Source organism: Hyperolius riggenbachi, chromosome 7 (assembly GCF_040937935.1).
Source record: "Hyperolius riggenbachi isolate aHypRig1 chromosome 7, aHypRig1.pri, whole genome shotgun sequence".
Lineage (NCBI taxonomy): Eukaryota > Metazoa > Chordata > Amphibia > Anura > Hyperoliidae > Hyperolius > Hyperolius riggenbachi.
In genome coordinates, this window is record NC_090652.1 from 270,593,997 (window position 1) to 270,618,978 (window position 24,982).

A 24,982-nucleotide genomic window follows, 5' to 3' on the forward strand; every position below is an offset into this window, starting at 1 on the left:
TCAGGTATATAGTGTTTTTTCTAACATTGCATCACTCTCTAATATGTGCAGATTACACAACACTCAGCATTCAAAATGATTCTTTCAGAGCAGTCTGTGAAGTAATGACTTCTCCTCTAGCAGCGGAAAAGATAACAGTTCAATTACAGTTGAGATAATAAAAGTCAGAAGACAGCCCTCTCCACGACTAAGTTAGTCGGAGAGCTTAATAGCTTTTTTGCATAGAGATAACAACTGGAGTTTCTCAACTCTTCCTGTACTGGAAACAATTAGACTGATGTATCTGATCTTAATGTTTTATTTCTTAGCTGTACTAGTGTCTCTTTAAGCAGAGACTCTGTTAATGTAGATAAGACTAGGGAATAAAATGAAAGTATGTTTAATAATAAGGTAAAAAGGGTATCAATCATCATGTGGAATGCAGTAATCCATAACATCCAGTCAGATTTCATATGAAATCAATCAAGAGCAGACATGCTAAACGTACATGGAACAGGGGACAAAGTACACAGGCTTTCTCTGCAAATTATAAAATGTATTATAATATTTATAAGTGGTATGAAACGCAGCGTTTCCTCTTTGCTCTAAAAGATTATTTACAGCACAAGATCTACTACCACAAAAAAAAAATTAGCATTAGTAGCAGAGCAGCAATCAAACAGCTAAACACAGCACTTTGTTCTTCAGTGGAAAGTTCCTTGCTTCAGTGGAATGCTTCTGGCCGCATCCGAAGAGGTGATAACATTATCTTTTGTTTACATTCCTTTGTCAGGTGCATTTAGTAAACATTAGCAAACTGCTGAAACTGAGCTGTAATGAGAAGCAGAAAGATGTCAGGGACTCACCTCGGGGATCCCGCGATGCTGCCGTCTCCGCTGGTCTCCATGCGGGCTCCAGCACTTCCGGGTTCGCGCCGTCCTCTCGCGCGCACAGCAACCCCGGCATCCATGGCAACAGGGGTGTGCGCGCGCAGCTAGGGAATGAGCGGGGACGGACGCATAGAGTCAAGCGTCCGTCCTATACGCTCAGAAGACGTATCACATAGTCAGCTGACATTATCAGTCAGCTGACAAGACAGAGGGCTCCTGTTGGTTGTGTCAGCTGGTATTACAGCTGACACTTAGGCAGGGATCATGCTGCATTTTGATTGGTTGTGGTGTGAGTGGCCGGCCACTGATTGGTTGAGTGAGATATTTAAACCTGACTTCCTCTCCAACACATTGCCCGTGATAGCTTGTGTCTTGCTTGCTGGGTGTGATTCTGCTGTGGATTGCGGCCTGACCTGACCCTTGCCTGAATATCGACCATTCTGTGATTGCTGCCTGAACTGAACCTTGCCTGGATAACACTACTCTTGATCGCCGCCTGTACCGACCCCTGCCTGGACTCTGACCGTGAAACCGTTTGTTCCTTCTGTACCTCGATATTTCTGATCTACCGTGTATGACCTTAGATTGTTCTGGACTGTGTTTAACTTCCTGTTTGATCTAGAGGATTATTTGCTCACCCTGCATTCAGCCCCAATACTTTGCACACTAAAGGCCTGGGTGTAACCGAAGTCGGGCAGGTGTTGTCTCCTCACCTCCTGTTCAAGCGGGGACGCGCCACGTAGGGTGAAGCGTGTGGTGATAGATTGGGGCATTTGGGCTGATTTGTGAGTAGATATTCTGACAGGTCTGACATTATCACGGGCCCATTCCCCAAAATCAGCTATGAACGTTGACGGGGAACGTTCTCAAATGGAGCTCCTCTGTGAACTGGTGGCTCAGCTCAGAATTTCAGTGGAAGAGGTTCAGAAAAATTATTCACAAATCCAGGAACAGCTACGCGCTCCAGGCACTCCTCCCACTCCACTTTTGGCGGCTGCAGCCGTATCCGCTCCTGTTCCACCCCCATCAGTTGAGTCTGCCCCTGCACAGGTTCAACCTCTTGATCATCAAGTACCGGAACCCCGACTCCCCTTACCAGAGAGGTTTTCTGGGGATCGTTCAAAATTCAGACTTTTTCGGAGCGCATGTTTCTTGCATTTTTCACTGCTCCCCAGAACCTATGCCAGTGAAAGTACTCGAGTGGGAGCAATTATTTCTTTATTACAGGGAGAACCTCAGGCCTGGGCGCTCCGGCTAGTTGAGCAGCAACATCCAGCTCTTGCTAGTACCACCACACTCTTTGAGGCCTTAGCTGAACTCTATGAGGACCCCGGCAAAGGAGCTTCAGCCGAAACTGCTCTTCAGGCTCTCCGTCAAGGCAGGCGACCGGTGGAAGAATACGTGACTGAGTTTCGCCACTGGTCCGGAGACACAGCATGGAATGATGCAGCTTTGAAACATCAGTTCAGGTTGGGACTTTCAGAGCAATTAAAGGATGAATTGGCCAGGGTAGGAGTTCCTGGTACGTTGAAGGATTTGATTCAACTCTCCATCCAGATTGATCGACGTCTCAGGGAGAGACGCCAGGAAAGGGACTCATCCTTTAAACCAGTCTGGTCTTTATCAGTTCCTCCAGTTCCTGTTCCAGTATCTGTTCCCTCCTCGTCCACTTCTGATGAACCTGAACCCATGCAGTTGGGTGTTTCTAGACTGTCTGTGATCGAGAAAGCTAGGAGGAGGAAGGAGGGATTATGTCTCTATTGTGGGGGCCCGGGGCATTATGCTCAGAACTGTCCTATTAAAAGGAAGAAACAGGAAAACTCCAGCGCTTAGGTGAGGCCGAGGAAACTCACCTAGGCGATCAGGTATTTCCTCTTAAATATGACCGAGTATTATTACCTATTGATATTGTCCGAGGTGGCAAGAGTTACCAAGGTCAAGCATTTGTTGATTGTGGAGCTGCAGGTAACTTCATGGATCTAGCTTTGGCACAGGAGCTTGGTGTTCCTGTTTCTGTTTGTTCTGAAAGATTGTATGTGACAGCCATTGATGACACTCCACTGCAAGCTGGCCAGCCAATTTCTGTCACCTCTGACATCTCTGTAAAAATTGGTGCACTACATTCTGAAATACTGAAATTTTATGTCTTGAATATTCCCTCTAGTCCCATCATCTTGGGGTTACCATGGTTAAGATTGCATAATCCTATTATTGACTGGCAGTCAGGTCAATTGATTAAATGGTCTTCATATTGCAATAATAATTGTCTCACACGTTTATGCCTAGGGGCCACGTGTGTGGAGGAAAAATTACCAGAAGTTTACCATGAATTTATTGATGTTTTTTCCCCTCAGGCCGCTGACAAATTACCTCCACACAGGTCTTATGATTGTCCTATTGACCTTTTTCCAGGAACCATGCCACCTAGGGGAAGGTTATATAGCCTTTCAGGGCCTGAAGACAGGGCAATGAAAGACTATATTAAAGAAAACCTGGGCAAAGGGTTCATACGCCCCTCCTCATCCCCTGCGGGTGCTGGGTTTTTCTTTGTCGAAAAGAAGGATGGTGGGTTGAGGCCTTGTATTGATTATAGGGGTTTAAACAAAATCACTGTAAAAAACCGCTACCCTTTGCCGTTAATTGAGGATCTTTTTGCCCAGGTAGCCGGGGCTAAGGTATTTTCTAAATTAGACCTCAGAGGTGCTTATAATCTGATAAGGATCAGACAGGGGGATGAATGGAAAACGGCCTTTAATACCAAGGATGGGCACTACGAGTATTTGGTAATGCCGTTTGGGTTATGTAATGCCCCAGCTGTGTTCCAAGATTTCATCAATGATGTATTTCGTGATTATTTAGGACGTTTTCTGGTAGTGTATTTGGATGACATCTTAATTTTTTCCTCTTCTCTAGATGAACATCGTGAACATGTTAAGAGGGTGTTACAGAAACTCAGGGAAAATTGTTTATACGCTAAATTGGAGAAATGCGAGTTTGAGATTCAAGAAGTATCCTTTCTAGGTTATGTGATGTCTAGTTCTGGCCTAGCCATGGACCCTGCCAAGCTCTCAGCAGTATTAAACTGGCCCCAACCCACTGATCTGAAGTCCTTGCAACGCTTCCTTGGGTTTGCTAATTTTTATAGAAAGTTTATTAAAAAATTTTCCCTCAAGGTGGCCCCATTGACGGATCTCACTAAAAAAGGTGCAGATCCCTCCAATTGGACCTCTGGAGCACTAACAGCTTTTAAAGAATTAAAGGAGACCTTTTGTTCTGCCCCAGTTCTGACCCATCCTGATGTTCAAAGACCGTTTGTTTTGGAGGTAGACGCCTCAGAATTGGGGGTGGGGGCAGTACTTTCTCAATACACTGGTTCTCCTGAATGTCTCCACCCATGTGCCTTTTTCTCTAGAAAATTTTCTTCCGCTGAGCGGAATTATGACATTGGTAACAGAGAGCTCTTGGGGGTTAAACTAGCGTTTGAGGAGTGGAGACATTGGTTAGAGGGAGCCCTTCATCCTGTCACAGTTTTTACAGATCATAAAAACCTTGAATACATTGAGAACGCTAAAAGACTTAATCCGCGACAAGCTCGATGGGCTTTGTTCTTTTCGCGTTTTAATTTTACTATAACGTATAAACCTGGGTCAAAAAATGTGAAGGCGGATGCTCTATCCCGTAGTTTTGGGATTCCGGAGCCGCAGGCTAGGTCCCCTGAAACCATCATTCCTAAACAATATATCATTGCGGCCATTAATCTGTCCCCAGACCTCTCAGAAAAGTTGAAGTTTGCTCAAAGGAGGGTTCCACCAGGGAAACCAATTGATTGTCTGTTTGTTCCCCCTCACCTCAGGTTGCAGGTCCTGCAACAATTGCATGAGTCTAAAACCACAGGTCATCCAGGCGAGAAGAAGACACTTAATCTCTTAAAAAGACTGGTGTGGTGGCCTTCCTTGAGCAGGGACGTGTGTTCGTATGTTAAATCCTGTTCTGTTTGTGCCCGCAGTAAAGTTTTACGTACCAGTCCTCAAGGCACCCTCATGCCTTTACCTGTTCCACTAAAACCATGGACACATATTTCCATGGATTTTATTGTAGATCTGCCCAGTTCTCAGGGTAATACTGCTGTATGGGTTGTAGTGGACAGATTTAGCAAAATGTGTCATTTCATACCAATGCCAAAATTACCATCCGCTAAAGAATTAGCTCAACTTTTTATTTGCAACATTTTTAAATTACATGGGATCCCTGAAAATATTGTATCTGACAGGGGGGTTCAATTTGTGTCACGGTTTTGGAAGGCCTTCTGTAATTGTCTAGGAATTTCGTTGTCATTCTCTTCAGGGTACCACCCAGAAACTAATGGACAGACAGAAAGGACCAATCAGAATTTAGAGCAATTTCTGCGATGTTTTGTAGCCAACTGTCAGGAGACTTGGTCTGATTACCTGTCCTTTGCTGAATTTGCCATCAATAATGCTGAAAATGCTTCCACTAAAATGTCTCCTTTTCAGATTGTTACAGGGTTGCATCCAAAATTTTGCTCACTGTCTCCAACTTCCTCTGATCTTCCCGACCTCGACAATTGGGTTGCTCACATGGAGTTGGTTTGGAAACAGGTTCAGGAGAACTTAAAGGTAGCAGGGCAACGACAAAAGTCATTTGCTGACCGTCATCGGTCTCCTGAACCACAGTTTGTGCCTGGGGATATGGTTTGGGTGTCTACTCGAAACATTTCTCTTAGACAACCATCTACCAAATTAGGACCTAAATTTATTGGTCCCTATCCAATATCTCAAAAAATCAATGACGTGACTTATAGAGTCAAGATGCCGAATTCCCTCAGGGGGGTAGATTCATTTCATGTCTCGTTACTGAAATCTGCCGTTAATTGTGATCAATCTGTTACTCCCCCAGATCCTGTGATGGTCAATGGTGAAATTGAATATGAGATAGAGAAAATCTTAGATTCACGTATTGTAAAAAAGTCACTACAATTTCTGATTGATTGGAAGGGTTATGGTCCAGAGGAAAGGTCATGGGTTCCCGCTAGACAGGTTCATGCTGATCAAATAATTAATTTTATGACAAATTTCCTTTCAAACCTCGATTAGAGTGTCCAGGGGCCACTCCTCGGGGGGGGGGGGGGGTAATGTCAGGGACTCACCTCGGGGATCCCGCGATGCTGCCGTCTCCGCTGGTCTCCATGCGGGCTCCAGCACTTCCGGGTTCGCGCCGTCCTCTCGCGCGCACAGCAACCCCGGCGTCCATGGCAACAGGGGTGTGCGCGCGCAGCTAGGGAATGAGCGGGGACGGACGCATAGAGTCAAGCGTCCGTCCTATACGCTCAGAAGACGTATCACATAGTCAGCTGACATTATCAGTCAGCTGACAAGACAGAGGGCTCCTGTTGGTTGTGTCAGCTGGTATTACAGCTGACACTTAGGCAGGGATCATGCTGCATTTTGATTGGTTGTGGTGTGAGTGGCCGGCCACTGATTGGTTGAGTGAGATATTTAAACCTGACTTCCTCTCCAACACATTGCCCGTGATAGCTTGTGTCTTGCTTGCTGGGTGTGATTCTGCTGTGGATTTTCTGTGTACCGATTAAGCTTGGATATCGACTTCTCTTTGATTGCCGCCTGACCTGACCCTTGCCTGAATATCGACCATTCTGTGATTGCTGCCTGAACTGAACCTTGCCTGGATAACACTACTCTTGATCGCCGCCTGTACCGACCCCTGCCTGGACTCTGACCGTGAAACCGTTTGTTCCTTCTGTACCTCGATATTTCTGATCTACCGTGTATGACCTTAGATTGTTCTGGACTGTGTTTAACTTCCTGTTTGATCTAGAGGATTATTTGCTCACCCTGCATTCAGCCCCAATACTTTGCACACTAAAGGCCTGGGTGTAACCGAAGTCGGGCAGGTGTTGTCTCCTCACCTCCTGTTCAAGCGGGGACGCGCCACATAGGGTGAAGCGTGTGGTGATAGATTGGGGCATTGGGGCTGATTTGTGAGTAGATATTCTGACAGGTCTGACAAAAGAGCTGCGAACTGATCACAAAATCATTTTTAAAATAGAAATATAGCAGCTATGCAATAATATGCAATGGCAGCTTTCAGAGCAGATGAACTGTAGTTTGGGAAATTCATAATTTGTAGACAGACAATATTACTTGTGCACAAAAGCAAACATGGTAACTGTATGGGTAAAAAAAAGTAGGAAAACACATTTTTACTGCATGTTAGGTCAGAGTTTTATATCACTTTAAAGTGTCAATGAAGCGACTTGTAGAATGATGAGATGTGTCGTCCTTACAGCATAGCCGGGACAAGGTCCTCCGGCACCCAAGGCTGAGACACCAAAGTGCACCCCACCATCCCTCCCACTCCAGCCGCCACACACTGATTGCTATTATACTAAGAGGCACCCCAGGGCCCCCAACACCTTAATCTCTAGTTATCTGGCTTGTAGTCACGGCCATGTAAACCCTTTTCTTATTTCTCTCTGCTTCTAATACAATAGGGGGATGATAGCTGAGTGAGTTGTGCGCCCCCTCCTACACTGCGCCCTGAGGCTGGAGCCTCTCTCGCCTCTGCCTCGGCCCGGCCCTGCCTTACAGTGTCATTCTTAATTAGAATTTGACTAGTTAATGTTAATTTAGCACCAGTCTATGCAACTGGCAAGCATATCTATGTGGCATCTGGCAATCCCTGCCTGTGCGGATATCGGGGGACTTACTGTATTGTAAAAAAAAAATAAGCACTTTTATACATGACATTCTTTTCCCTACAGTTCCTCTTTAATGCTGGTGTTGTTCAGATTAGGTGAAATCCAGGATTATGTAAACACAATTAGATGGGATCAGCTAGGAGGATGTTCCTCTGACCTACTCTATTCAGAAGCTATGCAAGCAGTAGTAAGGATCATTGACCATAACACAGAACCTGTGTACTACACTTTTCAGATAATAGTAACAAGATCCACTGAAAACAATCATGATAAGTTTTCAAATATCATCCTGGTCACACCAAAAACTGTACTATCCCATTCCTGTGAGTGCAGTTCCAATAGGTGGGACTAACAAAAGACAGGACAAATACCATTTGTATTTTGCTTTTCTCCTGGCGGACTCAAGGTGCTTAAGCTGCAGCCACTAGGATGCGCTCAGTAGGCATTAGCAGTGTGAGGGAATCTTGCCCAAGGACTCCTTACCGAATAGGTGCTGGCTTACCGAACAGGAAAAGCAGAGACAGGGACTCTAACCAAAATACCTGCAGGTGTTACAGTTTTAACTGAAAAATTCCCAAGCAAACTTTCTAATTCGAACTATGTTTAACAGGGCTGAAACATATGAAATAGGGCAGTTTCCTTTTATAAGGCGTGACAATAACCATTGCCCAACAGCGAGAGCGACAGCATGCAAGAGTTCTTGGTCAATTTAATATTATTTATATTTCTATTCTTCCACATCTAGATCAAGAAAACGCAGCATGCCAGCAAAGTAACAAAAGACCAAACGCTTATCAAGCAGCACTTGCCGGTGTGGTGGAAAGAGCACGAGCGCCTAAGCGACATTCGGTAAGAACGTGAAAACCCGTAATTATATTGCGATTGGCCCTTAGCGGTGTAATTTCTTCAGTTTCTGTATTGTACTCCTTTCATCAGATTCACTTGTTTCAGTAGAATGTGTTGTGGTTGATGTAGCTGAAAGTGAACTTGGGTCATGTACAAACCTGGCATCATTCCTTATATGATAAGGCTAAGAAGCCAGGGGCCCCGGTGCGAGTGACAAATGGGACTCAGGGCCGGTTCTGTCATGAAGCAAGGTGAAACACTTGCATCAGGTGCAGAGATTACAGGGGCAGCATTTTTGTGCTGTGAGCAAGATGAAGAGGTCATCATTGGGGAAAAGCAGCTTGTTGTGCTGTGAGAGGAGTATGACATTAAGTGCGGAGGGGGAGGCAGGAGAGCAGCAGCGTTTCATTTGAATTAAATTAATCAGAGCAAATTGTCAGATGCTGTGCAATCATTCCAAATAAGGAGGGGGTGGGGGTGCATCCTCGCAAGTTTACCTCAGGCAGCAAAAAGTCTAAGGCTCAACACACACCATACAATCTTGGTAGTCAATCTTACCACTTTCATGCAGTATAAGAGCTTATCCAATCAATTATTCCAGGTATTTTCAACTTGTTGTCCCTTATACTACATAGCTTTGGTAAATCTGTATAACCAAGATTGTATGGTGTGTGTTGAGCTTAAGACCAGCCCTGGTGGGGCCCCCAAGCACTGTATTGGTATGACGCCTCAAAAGCATCCAAGGATATTTTCAGTGTAAGGCTCCCTGCACACTGCAAATCCGATTTGCAATTCTGATTTGCGATTCTGATTTTCCCTGGATGCTATCAAAAGAAAAATGCAGAAAAAATGCAGCATGCAGTACTGATTAAAAATCGGAATCGTATGTAGTGTGCAAGAGAAACCATTAGTTGAGGTAGCCATACACTGGTCGACTTGCCAACAGATAGATCCCTCTCTAATCGAATCTGATCAGAGAGGGATCGTATGGCTGCCTTTGCTGCAAACAGATTGTGAATCGATTTCAGCATGAAATCGATTCACTATCTGTGAAGCTGCAGCCTGCCCATCCCCCGCCAGCTATACATTACCTGCTCCGCTTGCGCGAGTCCCCCGGTCTCTGCTGTCTTCTTCTCCGCGCTGGCTTCACTGAAAATTCCTGTCCGGGGAACAGTAGAGGGCGCTCTACTGTTTAAACTTCCTGCCGGGACAGGAAGTTCAGTGAAGCCAGCCGGACTCGGAGCACAGCGCGGAGAAGAAGACAGACCGGGGGACATGCGCGGGCGGAACAGGTAATGTATTGCAGCTAGCTTCGGTCGTCGGGCATTTGAACGCCGCTATCAACGCACTCCCGTCCCGCCGGCGATCGAGCAAAATCTTCCGCATGGACAGATCGACTGGAATCGATGGGAACAATTGATTTCGGACAGAAATCGATCGTTCTGTCAGCGTTTGCGCAACGATTTCACAGCAGATTCGATCACTGTGATCGAATCTGCTGTATATCGGCGGGAAAATCGTTGGGTTTATGGGCCCCTTTAATCATAACTCTATTCAATCATAGCTCCCAACTGTCCCTCTTTTTGGAGGGACAGTCCCTCTTTGGGAACCCACTCCCTCTGTCCCTCTTTCAGGCTTCATGTACAGATCTATGTAAATATATGTATCTTTCTACTGAAAAACTAGTTTCATTGATTCTAAACTTTATTCCCATCCATTAAATTCAGATATTTTTTATTTTCAAATGTTAATATGAAGGAAAATGAACCAGGATAGAAAGGACCAGTGTGGTTTGAGCTATAAAACAACATATTTTTCTTATGAAATCTATATGGTATGTGTGACTAGGGGTGTGGCTTAAAAGTCCCTCTTTCTTTTCTTTCAAAAAGTTGGGAGGTATGATTCAATGAACATATAGAGGTCATTATTAACAGCAAAGCACAAATGAAAAACTAAAAATATGACTGCAGGAGGACCCCTAATGGGCCCCTCTGGCTCAGGGGCCCCGGTGCGCTCGCTCATACCCTATTGCTACTCCACTGCAACAAGAGAACTGTATGAATTCAGTGATCTCTTGCCAATGCTGAGGAGACATTCTTACAAAGTAGAAAACCATACAGGCTATGTTAAATAACACAATGAATCAAACTACTTATTTTTTATTTATTTATTTTTTACAATATTCATTTAGAAATGATTTAGTTTAGTGTCTGCCCATTGTAAACTCTTTCCTCACCCTGATTTATACTGGTAGCGACATCTTTAGTCCTGTCAGGAGCAGCTCTGCGGAATACTCATATACTGAGATTTCTAAAGCCAGTAGAAGATATAGCTGGTCTCCCAGAATGCCCCAAATAAACAGCCTAGGCTAAGCCTCAGTGGAACGGTGGGGTTACATACCAATAAACAGCAATATATAGATATAAGAAGTATTTCTCACGCTAAAACCAGGAAATTTAACATAAAAATGGGTATCCTGAATAATTTACTGCATCAGGGGCATATTAATAGACCCTGCCAGGGATGCAGCTGCATGGGGGCCCAGAAGCCACAGGGGGCCTCATCCTGAGAGACTGACAACTAAGGGCGAGCAGGCAAAAAACGTTCTGCTTTCTGCACAATCAGGGCCGGCGCTACCATTAAGGCAAAGGAGGCAGCTGCCCCAGGGCCCCAGAGCTTGTAGGGGCCCCCAGTGGCTACAAGAGGAAAAACATTTTTTTCAAATCGACCTTATAGTTCTTGAGAAAATCGATTTTAAAGTTTCAAAGAAAAAAAATACACATTTAAAAACCAGCCGACTTTAATGGTTAATAGCAAATCCACCTTACAGTCTAGAAACCGTAAATTTGCAGGATATGTTAAGGAGATCATTGGGAATAAGAGGAAAAAACAATTTTTCAAAAAGACCTTATAGTTTTTGAGAAAATCGATTTTAAAGTTTAGAAGAAAAAAAGTATACTTTTAAATGCGGTAAATGTCACTTTTAGTAGCAAACCTAATGGTAGTGTAATGTTACGTTTCAAAAGAAAAAGCAATGAATTTCCTGACAGGGTTTCCAGGGGGTCCATATTTAAAAAAATGATGTGGGGTTCCCCCTCCTGAAACTTTTTAACCCCTTGTCCCCCAAGCAGGCTGGGGTAGCCAGAATGTGGAGCTCCGACCGATTGGGGCTTCAAACCCTGACAGCTGCAAAAAAAGGTCCCTTAATGACAATTTTTGCTCCGGGGTATATGTTGGGGGGGCCCCCCAGGTTTATTTTGCCCTGGGGCCCCATTGTTGCTTAAACCGGCCCTGTGCACAATTGTTCTAATGACTATATCTGCTCAGCCACTGATAAGGAATCCTCATCAGTTCAAAGTTTTGAAGACAAAGATTTGTAGACAGTCCCTATTCAGTGCTCAGCAGCGTCTTGTGTAGAGCACTGTTCTACTCCCGACCTCTCCACCCCTCCCCAAGTGCCCTGTACTGTAGTCATGCTTAAGAAGTCTGCAGAGCCAGTTCTGCTCCATCAGAGGAGGACAGAGTGAGTGTAATAGGCCGAGACTGGGAGCACACTCCCCAAGTGCCCTGTACTGTAGTCATGCTTAAGAAGTCTGCAGAGCCAGTTCTGCTCCATCAGAGGAGGACAGAGTGAGTGTAATAGGCCGAGACTGGGAACACGTCGGTTTTCTGTACACCATGTGTGTCTATATGTGTGAAACATCCCATGGTGGGTGGGGGCCCCATCTAAAGTTTTGCAGGGAGGCCCAGTGATTTCTAGTTACGACCCTACATTCTACTATATGTCATTACAGTCCCTCTTTAAAGAACAATGGGTGACAGAAGAATGAACTTATTTGTTGGCTAAAACTTCAGCAGAGTAAACAGAGAGAGCTGAGCTCTGCCAATCCAGTGAAACAAGGATGGCTGAAACCAGTCATTTTTGATATCTATAAAGTGCTGGCATTTTAAAAGATAAGACTTTTAAAACTGTTACTGTAGCGACTTTGCCTTACACCGATTTGCCTTTTATTTCTTTTCTAAATGCCGTTTGGGCTGGAGGTACGGAGAAGCGTTTCGTTTACCCTTCCCTCTTATCTGTCATCTGACTAATCTCGTCATGTTTCAGAGGGAAAGCGGAATCACAGCTACAATCGTATCTTGAAGAGAAAAGTACATCCTGCCCGTTCTTTGCGGATATGGCCGACCTCGGTGAGTAATTGCCATAGCGATGTTACTGTCATGTCAGCCGCACAGGCAACGCTGTGTCGTATACACAGAAAGCTGTTACATAGTGTTGACCATAAAATGACATTATTCCGCTACATGTCCAATCACAGAGGTCACTCAAGGTCAGATGTCTGCATAAGTGCCGCAGAACATGGAATTTAGCAGTCCAGGGAGCTGGCAGTACTGCTGTGAGCTAAATGCTAGGATGAGAATGGAAGAAAGAATGGAGCTTGTCAATCAGGATTGCAGTGAACTGAAAACAGCATTTTAATAAACATTAATGTTCAGCGTTGAGCTTCTTCTGCCATGTGTTCAACCTTGATGAAGACAGCTGTGATGTTTAACGTGCACCACTCAGGAATCACAAACCTGCTTCCATACATGCTGTATCGTCTGATTCTACACTAGCAGCACCTTTCATTAGAAATCCCACTCACTTTTTTCGTTGTTGAATGATTCTCAAACAACTTTGATGGCAGAACCAGAGTGTTTGACCCTGCTGTGCCCCTCTAGTGTAAGCAATCATCTGGCAGGTGAGCATCTGAGGCAGAGAAAACCCTTTAGCGTCTGCAGCAGATGACAGATATCACTCATGAACATCAGCTATAGGTGAGGTTACTTCCAGAATTTCCACAAAGCAAGATGGCAGCCACTAGGATACAGATACAGCATTTCTAGCCAGCAAAGCAAGATGACGCTGAGCACTAGTAAAACAATCTTAGAATAAGGGAGACATCGCTACACAGTATATAGAATTGGCCACAAAACAAATTATATTCTGTTGGTTCGCTTCCTCCTTGACCTATTTGAAATATTCCATTTTTAGAAGGTAGCATCACACATGATCTTTATATAACACTGCGGATAATCCACCACCACACCCAATGTGAATGGACTCACCAAATTCGAGAACCTACATACTGTATAGGTCCTTGAATTTGGTGAGTCCATTCACCTCAGGTTTGATGGTGGATTACCTGCAGTGTTATATGAAGATCAAGACAAGCCATTAATGCAGGCCAGGATTTACCTCACAGGAGCCTATAGGCACAGAAGTCCTAGCACCCTAGACTTCACCCTCCAAACCCTCACCAAACTGCACTGCAAGTACACTAGCCCAGCTGGCCCTTCTCACTTACGTCCCTTGTCCGTCATAGGTAGCTACAAGTGCCCCTTAATATTGAGGGTACTTCCCCTATATTCGGACGTTCTTCTCTGCAGGAAAAGTTGTATGGCTGCAATTCCTTCCTTATGAGTAAGGGCTATAAGCCAACAAGAGTCCGACAAGACAGAAACTTGCATGACTGAAGGGTAACTCTTTCAGGCAAAAAAAAAAAAAGAAGAAAGAAACACAGCTTAGCTATTAATATGTTTGTCTCTGTACATACACGTTTATCTCATCATGTCACACTTAACCTCGGATGCAAGTTAAAGGACACCTGAACTGAGGGATATGTTGGCTGCCATATTTATTTCCTTTAGACAATAAGTTGCCTGCCAGTCTTGCTGATCTCTTTGGCCGCAGTAGTGTCTTAATCACACACCGGAAACAAGCATGTGGCAAATCTACTCAGATTTCAGTCAGAAACAACTGATCTGCATGCTTGTTGTAATATAGCAGCATCGGCTCTTAGCCTTCAGACATTTTCCCTTGTTACTCTCACCATCCATCCATCCATCCCTCCCCCCCCCCCCCCCCTTTCTAGAACCTGTATGAGCCAAAACCAATTTTGGGTAGAACCCAAGGCTGAGAGACCAAACTGCGCCCCTGCATACCTCCCACCCGAGCCGTCACACACTGATTTCTATTAGACTAAGAGGCGCCCCCAGGGCCCCCAAACCCCCCAACACCTTAATCTCTAGTTATCTGGCTTGCAGTCACTGTCATGTATCCACTTCTCTTATTTCTCTCTGCTTCAAACACAATATAGAAATGATAGCTGAGCTGAGTGCGCCCCTTCCTACACAGCGCCCTGAGGCTGGAGCCTCTCTTGCCTCTGCCTCGGCCCTGTCCTCTTCAGTGGCAACAGTAGGCAGGGCCACCGGCCACCTACCACTACGCAGAACCACCGGGTCCTCCATACCACTAGCTCCATGCACGCTGTACACTAGTGACGCACATGCGCCGGGGGTCACACATGGGGCTTGATTCACTAACCGGCGCTAAGCCGGCTAGTGTGCCCTAAGTGTTAGTGGGCGCTTACCACGGCGTTAGGTGGTTTGCGCCCACACAGTTGAAACAAACCCGCTCATTGCGCGCGCTGCGCAGGTAATAGTGCGCACTGCTGGCCTTTAAAAGTCGCACCAGATGCGACGAATATGATGCATCGGGTGCCCGTTAAGCAGCACTATGATGCGCCACTTCGGGGGCACCCAATGCGTCATTTTTGTTGCATCAGGTGCGACTTTTAAAGGCCAGCGGGTGCAACGTTATCCTCGCACCGCGCACTAAGATCGGTGCACCCGTGCTGCGCGCGCAGTGCACGGGGCCGCGCGCAAAGTACCTTTGCGCACACTAGCGGCCAAAAAGGGCTTTTCACTCCGGCGCTAACACTTAGCATCGGTTAGTGAATCAAGCCCATGATGTCATGCATGACCCCCGGCATAGATTTTTCCGTATCTTTGGAATATAAGACACACCCACTTTTCTACCCACATTTTGGGGGAGAAAAGCGCGTTTTATATTCCGAAAAATACGGTAATCAAGAAGGAAGGATTGGAGTGTGCTCAAAGACAAGGACTTCGCCTACAATGGAAGCACTGTTTGGGAAGCTTTTATTTGGATTATTGTATTCTAACAGGTTCTGGTTGGGCCAAACATAACAAGTCATAGTCCAAGGGGAAACAGACAGTGATATCTGAAAGACATATGGGAAATGTCTCACCTGCCAAGATGTGTAATCCTGTCTGTCTAGCCAGTCCTGTGATACCGATAGCTCCAGGCAGCCCAGGCACACCCCTTAACCTGGGCATGGAATTTGTGCTGATACTTACTGGTGCTGAAAGGAAGTATGTAATAATTAAAGGACCACTATCGTAAACAGATCATAACATTTAAAATGCATGCGAATAAGTACGTTTCATTTATTTTTTCCTATGTAGCTGTCACTTACAGTGTGTAGTTAAACTCTGACAGAAATGACAGATTTTGAACTAGTCCATCTCCTCAAGGGGGATTTCCAGTATTTCTTTTAATTCCGCCTTGGAAAGCACCTATACAGAAATGCAAGCCAGACTTACTTCTTGTCTGCATACTATTATGGCAGTTGGAGTGTGCCACTGTTATCCCCGAGAGTGCTTTAATAAAAAACAGTGAAAATCCCTATAAGGAGATAGACTAGTCCAATATTTACACGACGTGTGCAAGTTTAGGGCCAAGTGCTGTACAGAAACATCCTTAGTCTGCACACTGTTGACGTGTTCTGTTGCTATGGAGAGTGATGGAGACACGACAGTGTGGGACACGAGAAAATGGGAGGGGTAAGGAGGAAGACAATAGCCTCAGCCTGCGCTCAATTGGGATAATGTGGTGGCCCGAATAGGTGCCAATTTGGGTGCCAAAGTTTGGCTGTTATATAGTCGAACTCCAACTAAAGTTCACAGTAGCAGCCAGTGGCACATGGAGTTCAGCTACTGTGTAGCTAAACTGTGTAGCTACTGTGTAGCCAAACTCCAAATAGCTGCGGAGAGGTTTAAGTGGCACCAGGGGTTCAGCTATCAAGTAGCCGACCCCCTGATATCAGTGGAGGGAAACAGAAAGTGGCACACAGAGTTTGGCTACTCAGGGCCAGTTCTAGTCTTTTTGCTACCCAAAGCAAACTGCCTCCCACCAGCACTTATCATATGCAACTGGTTGAGTGCAGTGATTGGCCCAATGACGATGCCGTGGTCCCGTCTGCGAGACCATCGGCACCAGTTAGCAAAAGGAGCAACGCGCAGCTGTGATTGGCTGGTCTGGTTCCAGTGCTGCTGCCTGATTGGCCCCATGCCAAAGTTTCCCCTCTGACTGGCCCTGGTGATCTCTCACCAGTGATGGGGTTTTATTATAGCATGCCTTGATAAGATGCATATATCAACACCACACCTGCTTATAATGTCATAGGGAAGGGTGGCAGATGCCATCAGTCGAATGAGGACGGGGATTCGTGGATGAGGAGGGTAGTGTGTGTGCCAGGAAGGTGGGCGGGAGAGCGGAGAGGAGGCAGGCGCCAGGTGGCGTAAACTGTTTGTCCAAACGACGCCCCCTAGGTTTTGCCACCTGAATCACATGATTCAGGTGGCTTCATGGTAGGTCCATCCCTGCGGCTACTGTGTACTATGCTCCGGGTATCAGTGGGGTAAGTATTAGGGCACCCAGGGTCCAGCTATAATGAAGCCAAATCCCACATTGGCTGTTATTGTTAGGCACAGTTGGTGGGGGTGGGGGGGTAGTCTTAGGTGTACTTGGGAAGGTTAGTCTCAAGGTGGCCACACACCATACCATTTTTTTTAATATCTGTTCAGTTTAAGAATTGCAATCAATTTTTATGACCGATTGTAACATTTCAAAAATATGACCTATTTACCACACACCGATGTTCAATTTTTCCCCAATTATGATAAAAATGATTGGAAACTCTGAGAAAATTGCTTGGGTGTGTATATTAATAAATTGACAATCTAATTCCTGGTACACACCATGCAATTTCTCAACAGATAGATGGGTCGATAGATAATTTCCGACAGATCCGATCGGATTTCCGATCATTTCTGATCGATTTTCTGATCACTTCTATGCAAATCGATAAAAAAAAAATCGGAAATCCGATCGGAAATTATCTATTCAACCCATCTATCTATTGGGAAATTTCATGGTGTTTACCAGGCTTTACACGCACCATACAATCTTTAGAAAAATTGAAGAAAAAATTCCAGCATTCCAGATCGCTAAACATAGAAAAAAAAAAAAAAAGATTGGATTTTTCAGTTGAATGAAAAAAAAGCTTTAAATTTTTTCGGGAGTTGCGATCATATTCATTGATTTGCCGTAAAATTGGATCGTTTTATTGTATTGTGTGCGGCCACCTTTAGGCATAGATAGGGGAGAGGGTTAGTGCAAGATATCGGTTAGATCGGTTTATAGTAGCAGATCGGCAAGGCCCGGTTCACATCATTTTCGGAATGTAAGCAGAACGTATACTGTACACATGGAACGGATGTGAATGGATCCAATGTTAACCTATGGATCCATTCACATGCATCCGTTGGTACGGGTACATTCCGTAAGTTCCGGCCCCTGGATCCAAAAAATGCCGCAGGCCCTAATTTCCCGGAGGCAGAACGGATCCGGAAAAAAATACTGCAGTATTGGGGGCAATGGAAAACGGAACGTTTCTTGACACTAGTGAAGAAACGGACCGTTCCACGGGGGATAGGGCATGGGCCGACGCGATCCTGAGCGACAGGAGGGTGACTGGAGGGTGCAGCAGCCGGGCGGGTGGGCTAGGGAGGATTAATACATACCTAATCTTGTGCAGCAGCCGGCGGTAGAGGCTTCCGTCTTCCGTCTTGACTAGTCACATGACGCGCTGTGTAATCACAAACGGAAGACGAGGAAGTCTCTACCGCCGACTGCTGCACAAGATTAGGTATGTATTTGCTGAGTGAAAACTGATCCGATCAATCATTGATCAGATCCGTTTTCACTATGTGAATGGGCCACGGGCTGAGCCATCCGGTGACGCGGAGACCGGATCCGCTCACCGGATCCGTTTTGGCCGTAAACGCAGATGTGAATCGGGCCTAACATTACAATATTCTACTATTGGCATTATCTGGTGCCCAAATTTGCAGGTGCCTTTTTCAGCTGTCCACAGGGAAACGCTCTCCGGACTGCAGAAATTACACCTGAAGAGTAACTCCAAACACTTTCCTTCCAAGCTTTCTTTACAAAAGGCTGCAGGACTTCCTGTGCATAATACATTTATGTTTCCATTGGCAGATAATTAGGAGTTTTGGCAGCTTTTATTTAAATATCTGACAGCATGGTAGAAAGCCACACAGACGCTGCATGAAGTCGAGGCTCTTGTCAACGCTGCGTGCGCGGAAACCGCAGATAATTATTCAACATCGTGACATTAATCCCAACACTGTCAGAATTTATAGCGACAAATTTCTTTATCTACCGTAATTAACAAACTGCTGCATGTCCAAACACCCTATTGCTAACAACAGAGAGAGCAGGATGGGATTTTATTTTGCAGAAATGGTCATACAGGTGTCTGATTGTGTGTTGCTTCTGCCAACCAGGAGGGCTGGATTACTGGAAAGGCCACAAAGGCCGGGCCTTGGGCAGCTGCAGCCTAAATCGTAACTTGGACATGAAAGAGGGGTTGCTAGATATAAAAGAGGAGGGTGAAAATGGAGAGCAACAAGGGAAACTGATGCTTACGGGAGCTGTTCATGAAAGAAAGGAGTTGGTGTACATGGATGATATGCATGGAAGAGGGGGCTGCACTTGGAATGGGAGGGGCGCTGGTGCACAAAAAAGGAGATCCATAACATACTTGGCCTAGTATGTAGGTGTTTGACCTTCGCTGTTAAAACAAACTTAAAGGGATTCCGTGGTATCCTAAAAATCAAACAATCTGACACGTACCTGGGGCTTCTATTGGCTCCTGCAGCGGTAATGTCCCGCGCCGTCCTCCTCCATTCACTCATTCCCCGCTGCCGGTCCCGGTTTGATATTCGGCTAAACAGACGAATAATGCAGGCGCAGTATGAAGTTTTCTTGATGACACGCACGGGAGAGACCACGCGCGTGGCTACAGGCGAGCAGCCGCAGTGTAATCACTCGCAAGATTATCCCCCGGGACCGGCGGCGGGAAACGAGTGATCGGAGGAGGATGGCGCGGGACATTACCGCTGCAGGAGACCGATAGAAGCCCCAGGTGAGTGTCAGCTTGTTTGATTTTTAGCATACCACAGAACCCCTTTAATTGCTCATGGCGGTTTTCTTGCATGTAGTGTTCAGTAGGGGAACAAAGTCTCATACATATGCTAAAATTTTCTTGGCTAATTGGGACAGTGTCTGTTGAGAGTGCTGGATCATTTTGGGTGAACACGACATTAGACCCCTTTTATCTGTCCACTGTATACTCTTTCACTGTCTGCTGAGCTATCGTCCCTCCTCCCATCTCCATAGCAACAGAAGACGTTGCTCAGCTGTAGCCTAGCATCGTGTCTGCACAGAGCTAGGCCCCAAATTGTTACCTGACAATAGAGTCTTGATACAATGAACAAACACTGACTTAATCATTTATACACAATTATTGTAAAATGAAGCACTTTTTTAATTACATTATTTTCACTGGAGTTCCTCTTTGAAGGACAACCGAGGTGACATGTGACATGATGAGATAGACATATGTATGTACAGTGCCATGCACATAAATAACTAAGCTGTGTTCCTTTTTTCTTTCGCAGCCTGAAAGAGTTAAACAGCAGGTATGCAAGTGACAATTTCTATCCGGGTCGGGACCGGGTCAGACTGGGTCAGACTATAGCATAACCCTCACTGATGAGGAATTACAGCCATAAAACACTTTCCTCTCAGTAAATGGCTTCTGAAAGCAGGAACGAGATAGAAAGAGTCAATAATTCATATATTTGAGCTCTGGCATACTTCAATGAAGGTGTCATTGAGCAGAGACAATGAAACAGTAAAAACTTAAAAACTAGATTTAAATATAAAATAAAACTGTGGATACCTTAAAATGTAATTTTTAGTAGAAGGTGGTTAGGCCCGGTTCACATTAGCGGTGGCCGTCCGGAATCGCCGTGCCGGAGCCGGACCGCTTGCAGAACGGACGGAACGGACGCACGGCATAGCAATGAAAGCCTATGCGTCCGTTCACATGCGTCCGTTCTGCCGGACCGGAGCCGGACCGGATCCGGACCGGATCCGGACTCCGGCGTCCGTTCCAACATGCGCTATTTTTTGGTCCGGCTCCTCCGGCAGCCGTATCCGGGGCGGAGCCGGACTGCACCATCCGGCCAATACAAAGCTATGTGAAGCGGAGAGCGCACAACACACTGGCTAAAAATCTGGATGTTCTACCCCACTTCCTATGCGTATTGAAGCGGCGATTTTGGATGGGGACACATGGGGAAGCATTTTGGAGTGGAGCAGCAGTGATTTTAAACGTGCTGGAGATGTTGGCAGCATGTCGGAGGTGGAGGTGAGTGCTAAACAGCGGAGGGCCTGATTCCACAGGTCCACCTTCTGCTGACCTCCCAGACCCCAACATTTTTATTCCTTTTCTACTATCTTTTGCCAAACGGATCCGGATCGCATCCTGATGAACACCTGATGCAAACTGACCGGATCCGGATCGGATCCGGATCAGAACCGTACGGTTCCGATCCGGATCCGGTCCGGATTCGGTCAGGTCATCCGGTCCGTTTGGCAGAGAACCGCAAGTGTGAACCGGGCCTTAGATACATTCTCATTAGTTTATTTTCACCTCGCATGTCCTTTAAAGTGTGAATGATTCCATTGACTTTCATGGATGATGCCCATAGAGGCTATTGCTCCAGGCATTTTTAATCTATCATGCATGCGTTGAGCTTACTCCTTAAAGATTGAAGCACTGCGATTCAATCTGGACCATTGACTATCTCAAGAAGAAGGCAGGGGAGCAATAGCAGTACTTCCCCTTCCCCTGGGCCCCCAAGCAAGATTATCATGGGGACCCCAGCATATTTTTGACCGCCCCCCCTCCGGCAAGTGGTGGCCAGTCAAACCTCTACTGAACTCACCCCACCCCCCCCCCGCCTCTTCCCAGGGAACAGTGTAATATTGCCTGTGCAATCACTGTGTAAGGTCTCCCATTCTGCCTGGCATCTGCTTGCTCTATGCTGCCATCCCCAGCTCCTGATCACAGGACTAGCATTAGGAGCCAGAGGATGGCAGCATACAGTTTTTGGCTGCAGGGAAGAAGTGTAGACCTGCAGCACTGTAGGAGATAATATTACACTGCTCCATGTGCTTAGTCTGCATGGAGGAAAGGAGGAGGAGCAGATGGACACTTATACCCTCTCCCATGGGGATAGTGGGAGCTGTTGTTATGCCAGTGAAAACAGGAGCTGGCGGTCTTCCGGGCGCTGTCCTGAGCTGCAAGTGTAAAAGTTTTAAATGTTGCCATAGATGGTTCAATTGTTTTTCTAAGCAATCGCTTTTATATCTTAGGCCCAGTGCACACCAAAACCGCTAGCAGATCGTCAAAACGCTAGAGGTTTTGGGAGCAGAGAGCAGATATTTGGCCGGGTGCACACCAAGCGGATTTTGTATGCGATCCACCAGCCGCATCAGCCAGTGAAAACGCTTGGCTATTGTATTTCAATGTGTGGTGCACACCGGCGGTTTGAGGTTTTTTAGCAAACCGCAAACGCGCAGCAGGAGGCTTGGCAAAAACCTCAAACCGCCGGTGTGCACCATCCCATTGCAATACATTAGCCAAGCATTTTTCCAGGCGGATGCGGCCGGCGGATCGCTCCAAAAACCGCTCGGTGTGCACTGGGCCTATGTTGAGTAGATTTTTCCATCCTGTCTCCATCCTGTTCAAATCAAGAATTTTATAAAATTTTCTATGAAAAGGATCAAGCGTTATAAATCAAAAGAAATGTTTAATTCAGTTTTTCCATACAATCGATTATTTTTCTGAGTAATTGTTGAAGAGTGTGTGACCACCTTAAAAAGGACACAAAAAAATTAAAATTTTAATATTTTTACAAGTCTCCCAGAGTAAAATGCACTATACATAACTTTTCTCCTATGTTGCTGTCAGTGACAGTAGGTAGTTAAAAGATCTAACAGATCTAACAGGTTTTGAACTAGTTCATCTCCTCATAAGGGATTCTTAGGTATTTCTTTAGTTGCTCAGTCCAACTGCCAAAATAGAGTGCAGATGTGTAGGGAGGCTGGCCGACATCTTTGTATGGATCCTTTTCAGGGAGGGCTATTTAACCATTTCAGCCCGCGGGGATTTTTCGCCTTATGCATCAGAGCAATTTTCACCTCCCATTCATTCGCTAATAACTTTATCACTACTTATCACAATTTATTGATCTATATCTTGTTTTTTCCGCCACTAATTAGGCTTTTTGTGGGTGGTACATTTTGCTAAGAGCCACTTTACCGTAAATGCATTTTAACAAGATTAATAAGAAAAAAATGGAAAAAATTTCTCAGTTTTCGGCCATTATAGCTTTAAAATAATCCACGCTACCATAATTAAAACCTATGTATTTTATTTGCCCGTATGTCTCGATTATTATACCATTTAAATTTTGTCCCTATCACAATGTATGGCGCCAATATTTTATTTGTAAATAAAGGTGCATCGTTTCCGTTTTGCGTCCATCACTATTTACAAGCTTATAATTTTAAAAATGTTTGTAGTATACCCCCTTCAAATGCATATTTTAAAAGTTCAGACCCTTAGGTAACTATTTATGTCTTTTTTTTTTTTTTTTTTCTAATTGTAATTTTTTTTTTTTTACTATTAAAACTTTTATTTGGGTAATATTTTGGTGTGGGACATAAACTGTTAATTTTTAATGTTGTTAGCTGTGTAAATAGTAATGTAAAAAATGTGTAGCTGTAGTTTTACTATTTGGCCACAAGATGGCCACCTTCGTTTTTTGTTTCCCTCCTTGTACTTCTCTCTAAGCGGAAGTACAAGGGGGATGCGGAAATCTCTCCGGGCAGAAGAGCCGGAGCCTCACAGGTGAGCGCTTCGGTTTTTCTGCGGGGGAAAGGGATCGTTGATCGGGAACCATGTTCCCTTTCACTGATCCCAGGGCTACCGGGCGGCACAGCGGGGATGCGGGAGCGCGCCCAAGCGCGGGAGCGCTGCAGAGCTGCCGCCCGGACGTGAGCTTCACGTCCGGGCGGCGGAAATGGTTAAAGAATAAAGGTAAAACTGAGAATGCCTCATGAGAATATGGACTACTCCATAATGTGTCAGATTTTTACTACCTACTGTAAGGGACAGCAACATAGGAAAAAAGTAATTTATAGTGAATATTATTCTGGGAGAAATGTACAATTTATATGTATGCATTTTAAATTTTACTATGTCTCACAATAGTGGTCTTAGTAGTAGTAGTTAGTATGTATAGACATTACTGTATATATTCATGTATAAGCCTAATTTTTCAGCATAAAAATGTGCTGAACATTTACCCCCTCGGCTTATATGTGGGTCGGTGGAACAGAGCGGTTGGTGGAGCAGGTTTTGTTAATGGCAGAGGAGTGTAAGGATTGTGCAGTAGTGATCCTGCTCTTGCCATCTGGCTCCCTGCTGTGTCAGTACCCCTCATCCCCTGCAACATGGTGTGCAGAGTGTGCTGCTCAAGACTACCTGTGTCCCCTGGCTTGTGGAGAGGAGTGTGCAAGCAATGTGTCAGTGGTACAATGATCGGGTGTTAGTCTTGTGTGGCAATCGTTGTGTCTCATATCTATGACTTCTTTAAACACAGCTGTATGATCCTGGAGCACATCTGGCTATAAGAAGGTGGGCTGACTTGTGCTGGGGGCACATCTGGCTACTGTGGAGGGGGCTATATTGGGGAGGGGTATATAAACGAGTCAATCACTTTTTCCTGGTTTCTGATGGAAAAGTGGGTACCTCGGCTTATACACGAATCGGCTTATATGCGAGTATATACGGTACTTTGTAAATTAAATTAGATTCCCCTTGTGAACTTAACAGATATTTTGCACAATCTGCTTTAAGATGCAGCAAATATTAATCAGATACAGACTAGATTGTGCTGGTAATTATTTTGCAAATACACAGTGCCAAGAAGGGCGAGCGGGAGCTGACTGTGACAGAAAAGTGACTGGAAACATGGCAGAGGCCAGATTTTTCACGCGGTTGCCAGATTCAGTGTGTGGTGAGGGGTGAGTGGGAAGCATGGCAGGATTATGTGAGGACACAAACATCTCATTGGCTGCAGCTCAGTGCAATAAAGGCAACCACAGGGCTACTTCTGTAAACCTAAATTATAACTGCTTAGTAGCCAGTCAGATGTTGATTTTAACCTGAATAGCGTGCATGTTTATATAATGTAGCAAGAGACGGCAGAGGTAGCCATCACCACACAATCCATTGACCGCAAAACTAGCCTAATTAAAAAGGAGGGGAGAGGATGAGTGGAGTAGCATCATCTAAGGTCTTCAACACTGGGAACAATGGAAAGATGGAAGACATTCCAGGAGCATTGTGGAAACTGGAATATATTTTGCTGTGCACTGGAGGCTACCCGAAAATGA

General features: G+C 45.3%; 1 protein-coding gene across 7 annotated transcripts in view; it reads left to right on the forward strand.

The window, feature by feature from the left end:
• Positions 1-24,982, forward strand: part of CCDC148 (coiled-coil domain containing 148) — a 267,767-nt gene that overhangs the window by 137,212 nt on the left and 105,573 nt on the right. For all 7 annotated transcript variants that reach the window (XM_068245736.1, XM_068245741.1, XM_068245735.1 and 4 more), the window contains 2 exons: positions 8,354-8,457; positions 12,563-12,645. In XM_068245736.1, coding sequence (XP_068101837.1) covers positions 8,354-8,457; positions 12,563-12,645 — 187 coding nt within the window. The remainder of the gene's footprint in view (positions 1-8,353; positions 8,458-12,562; positions 12,646-24,982) is intronic.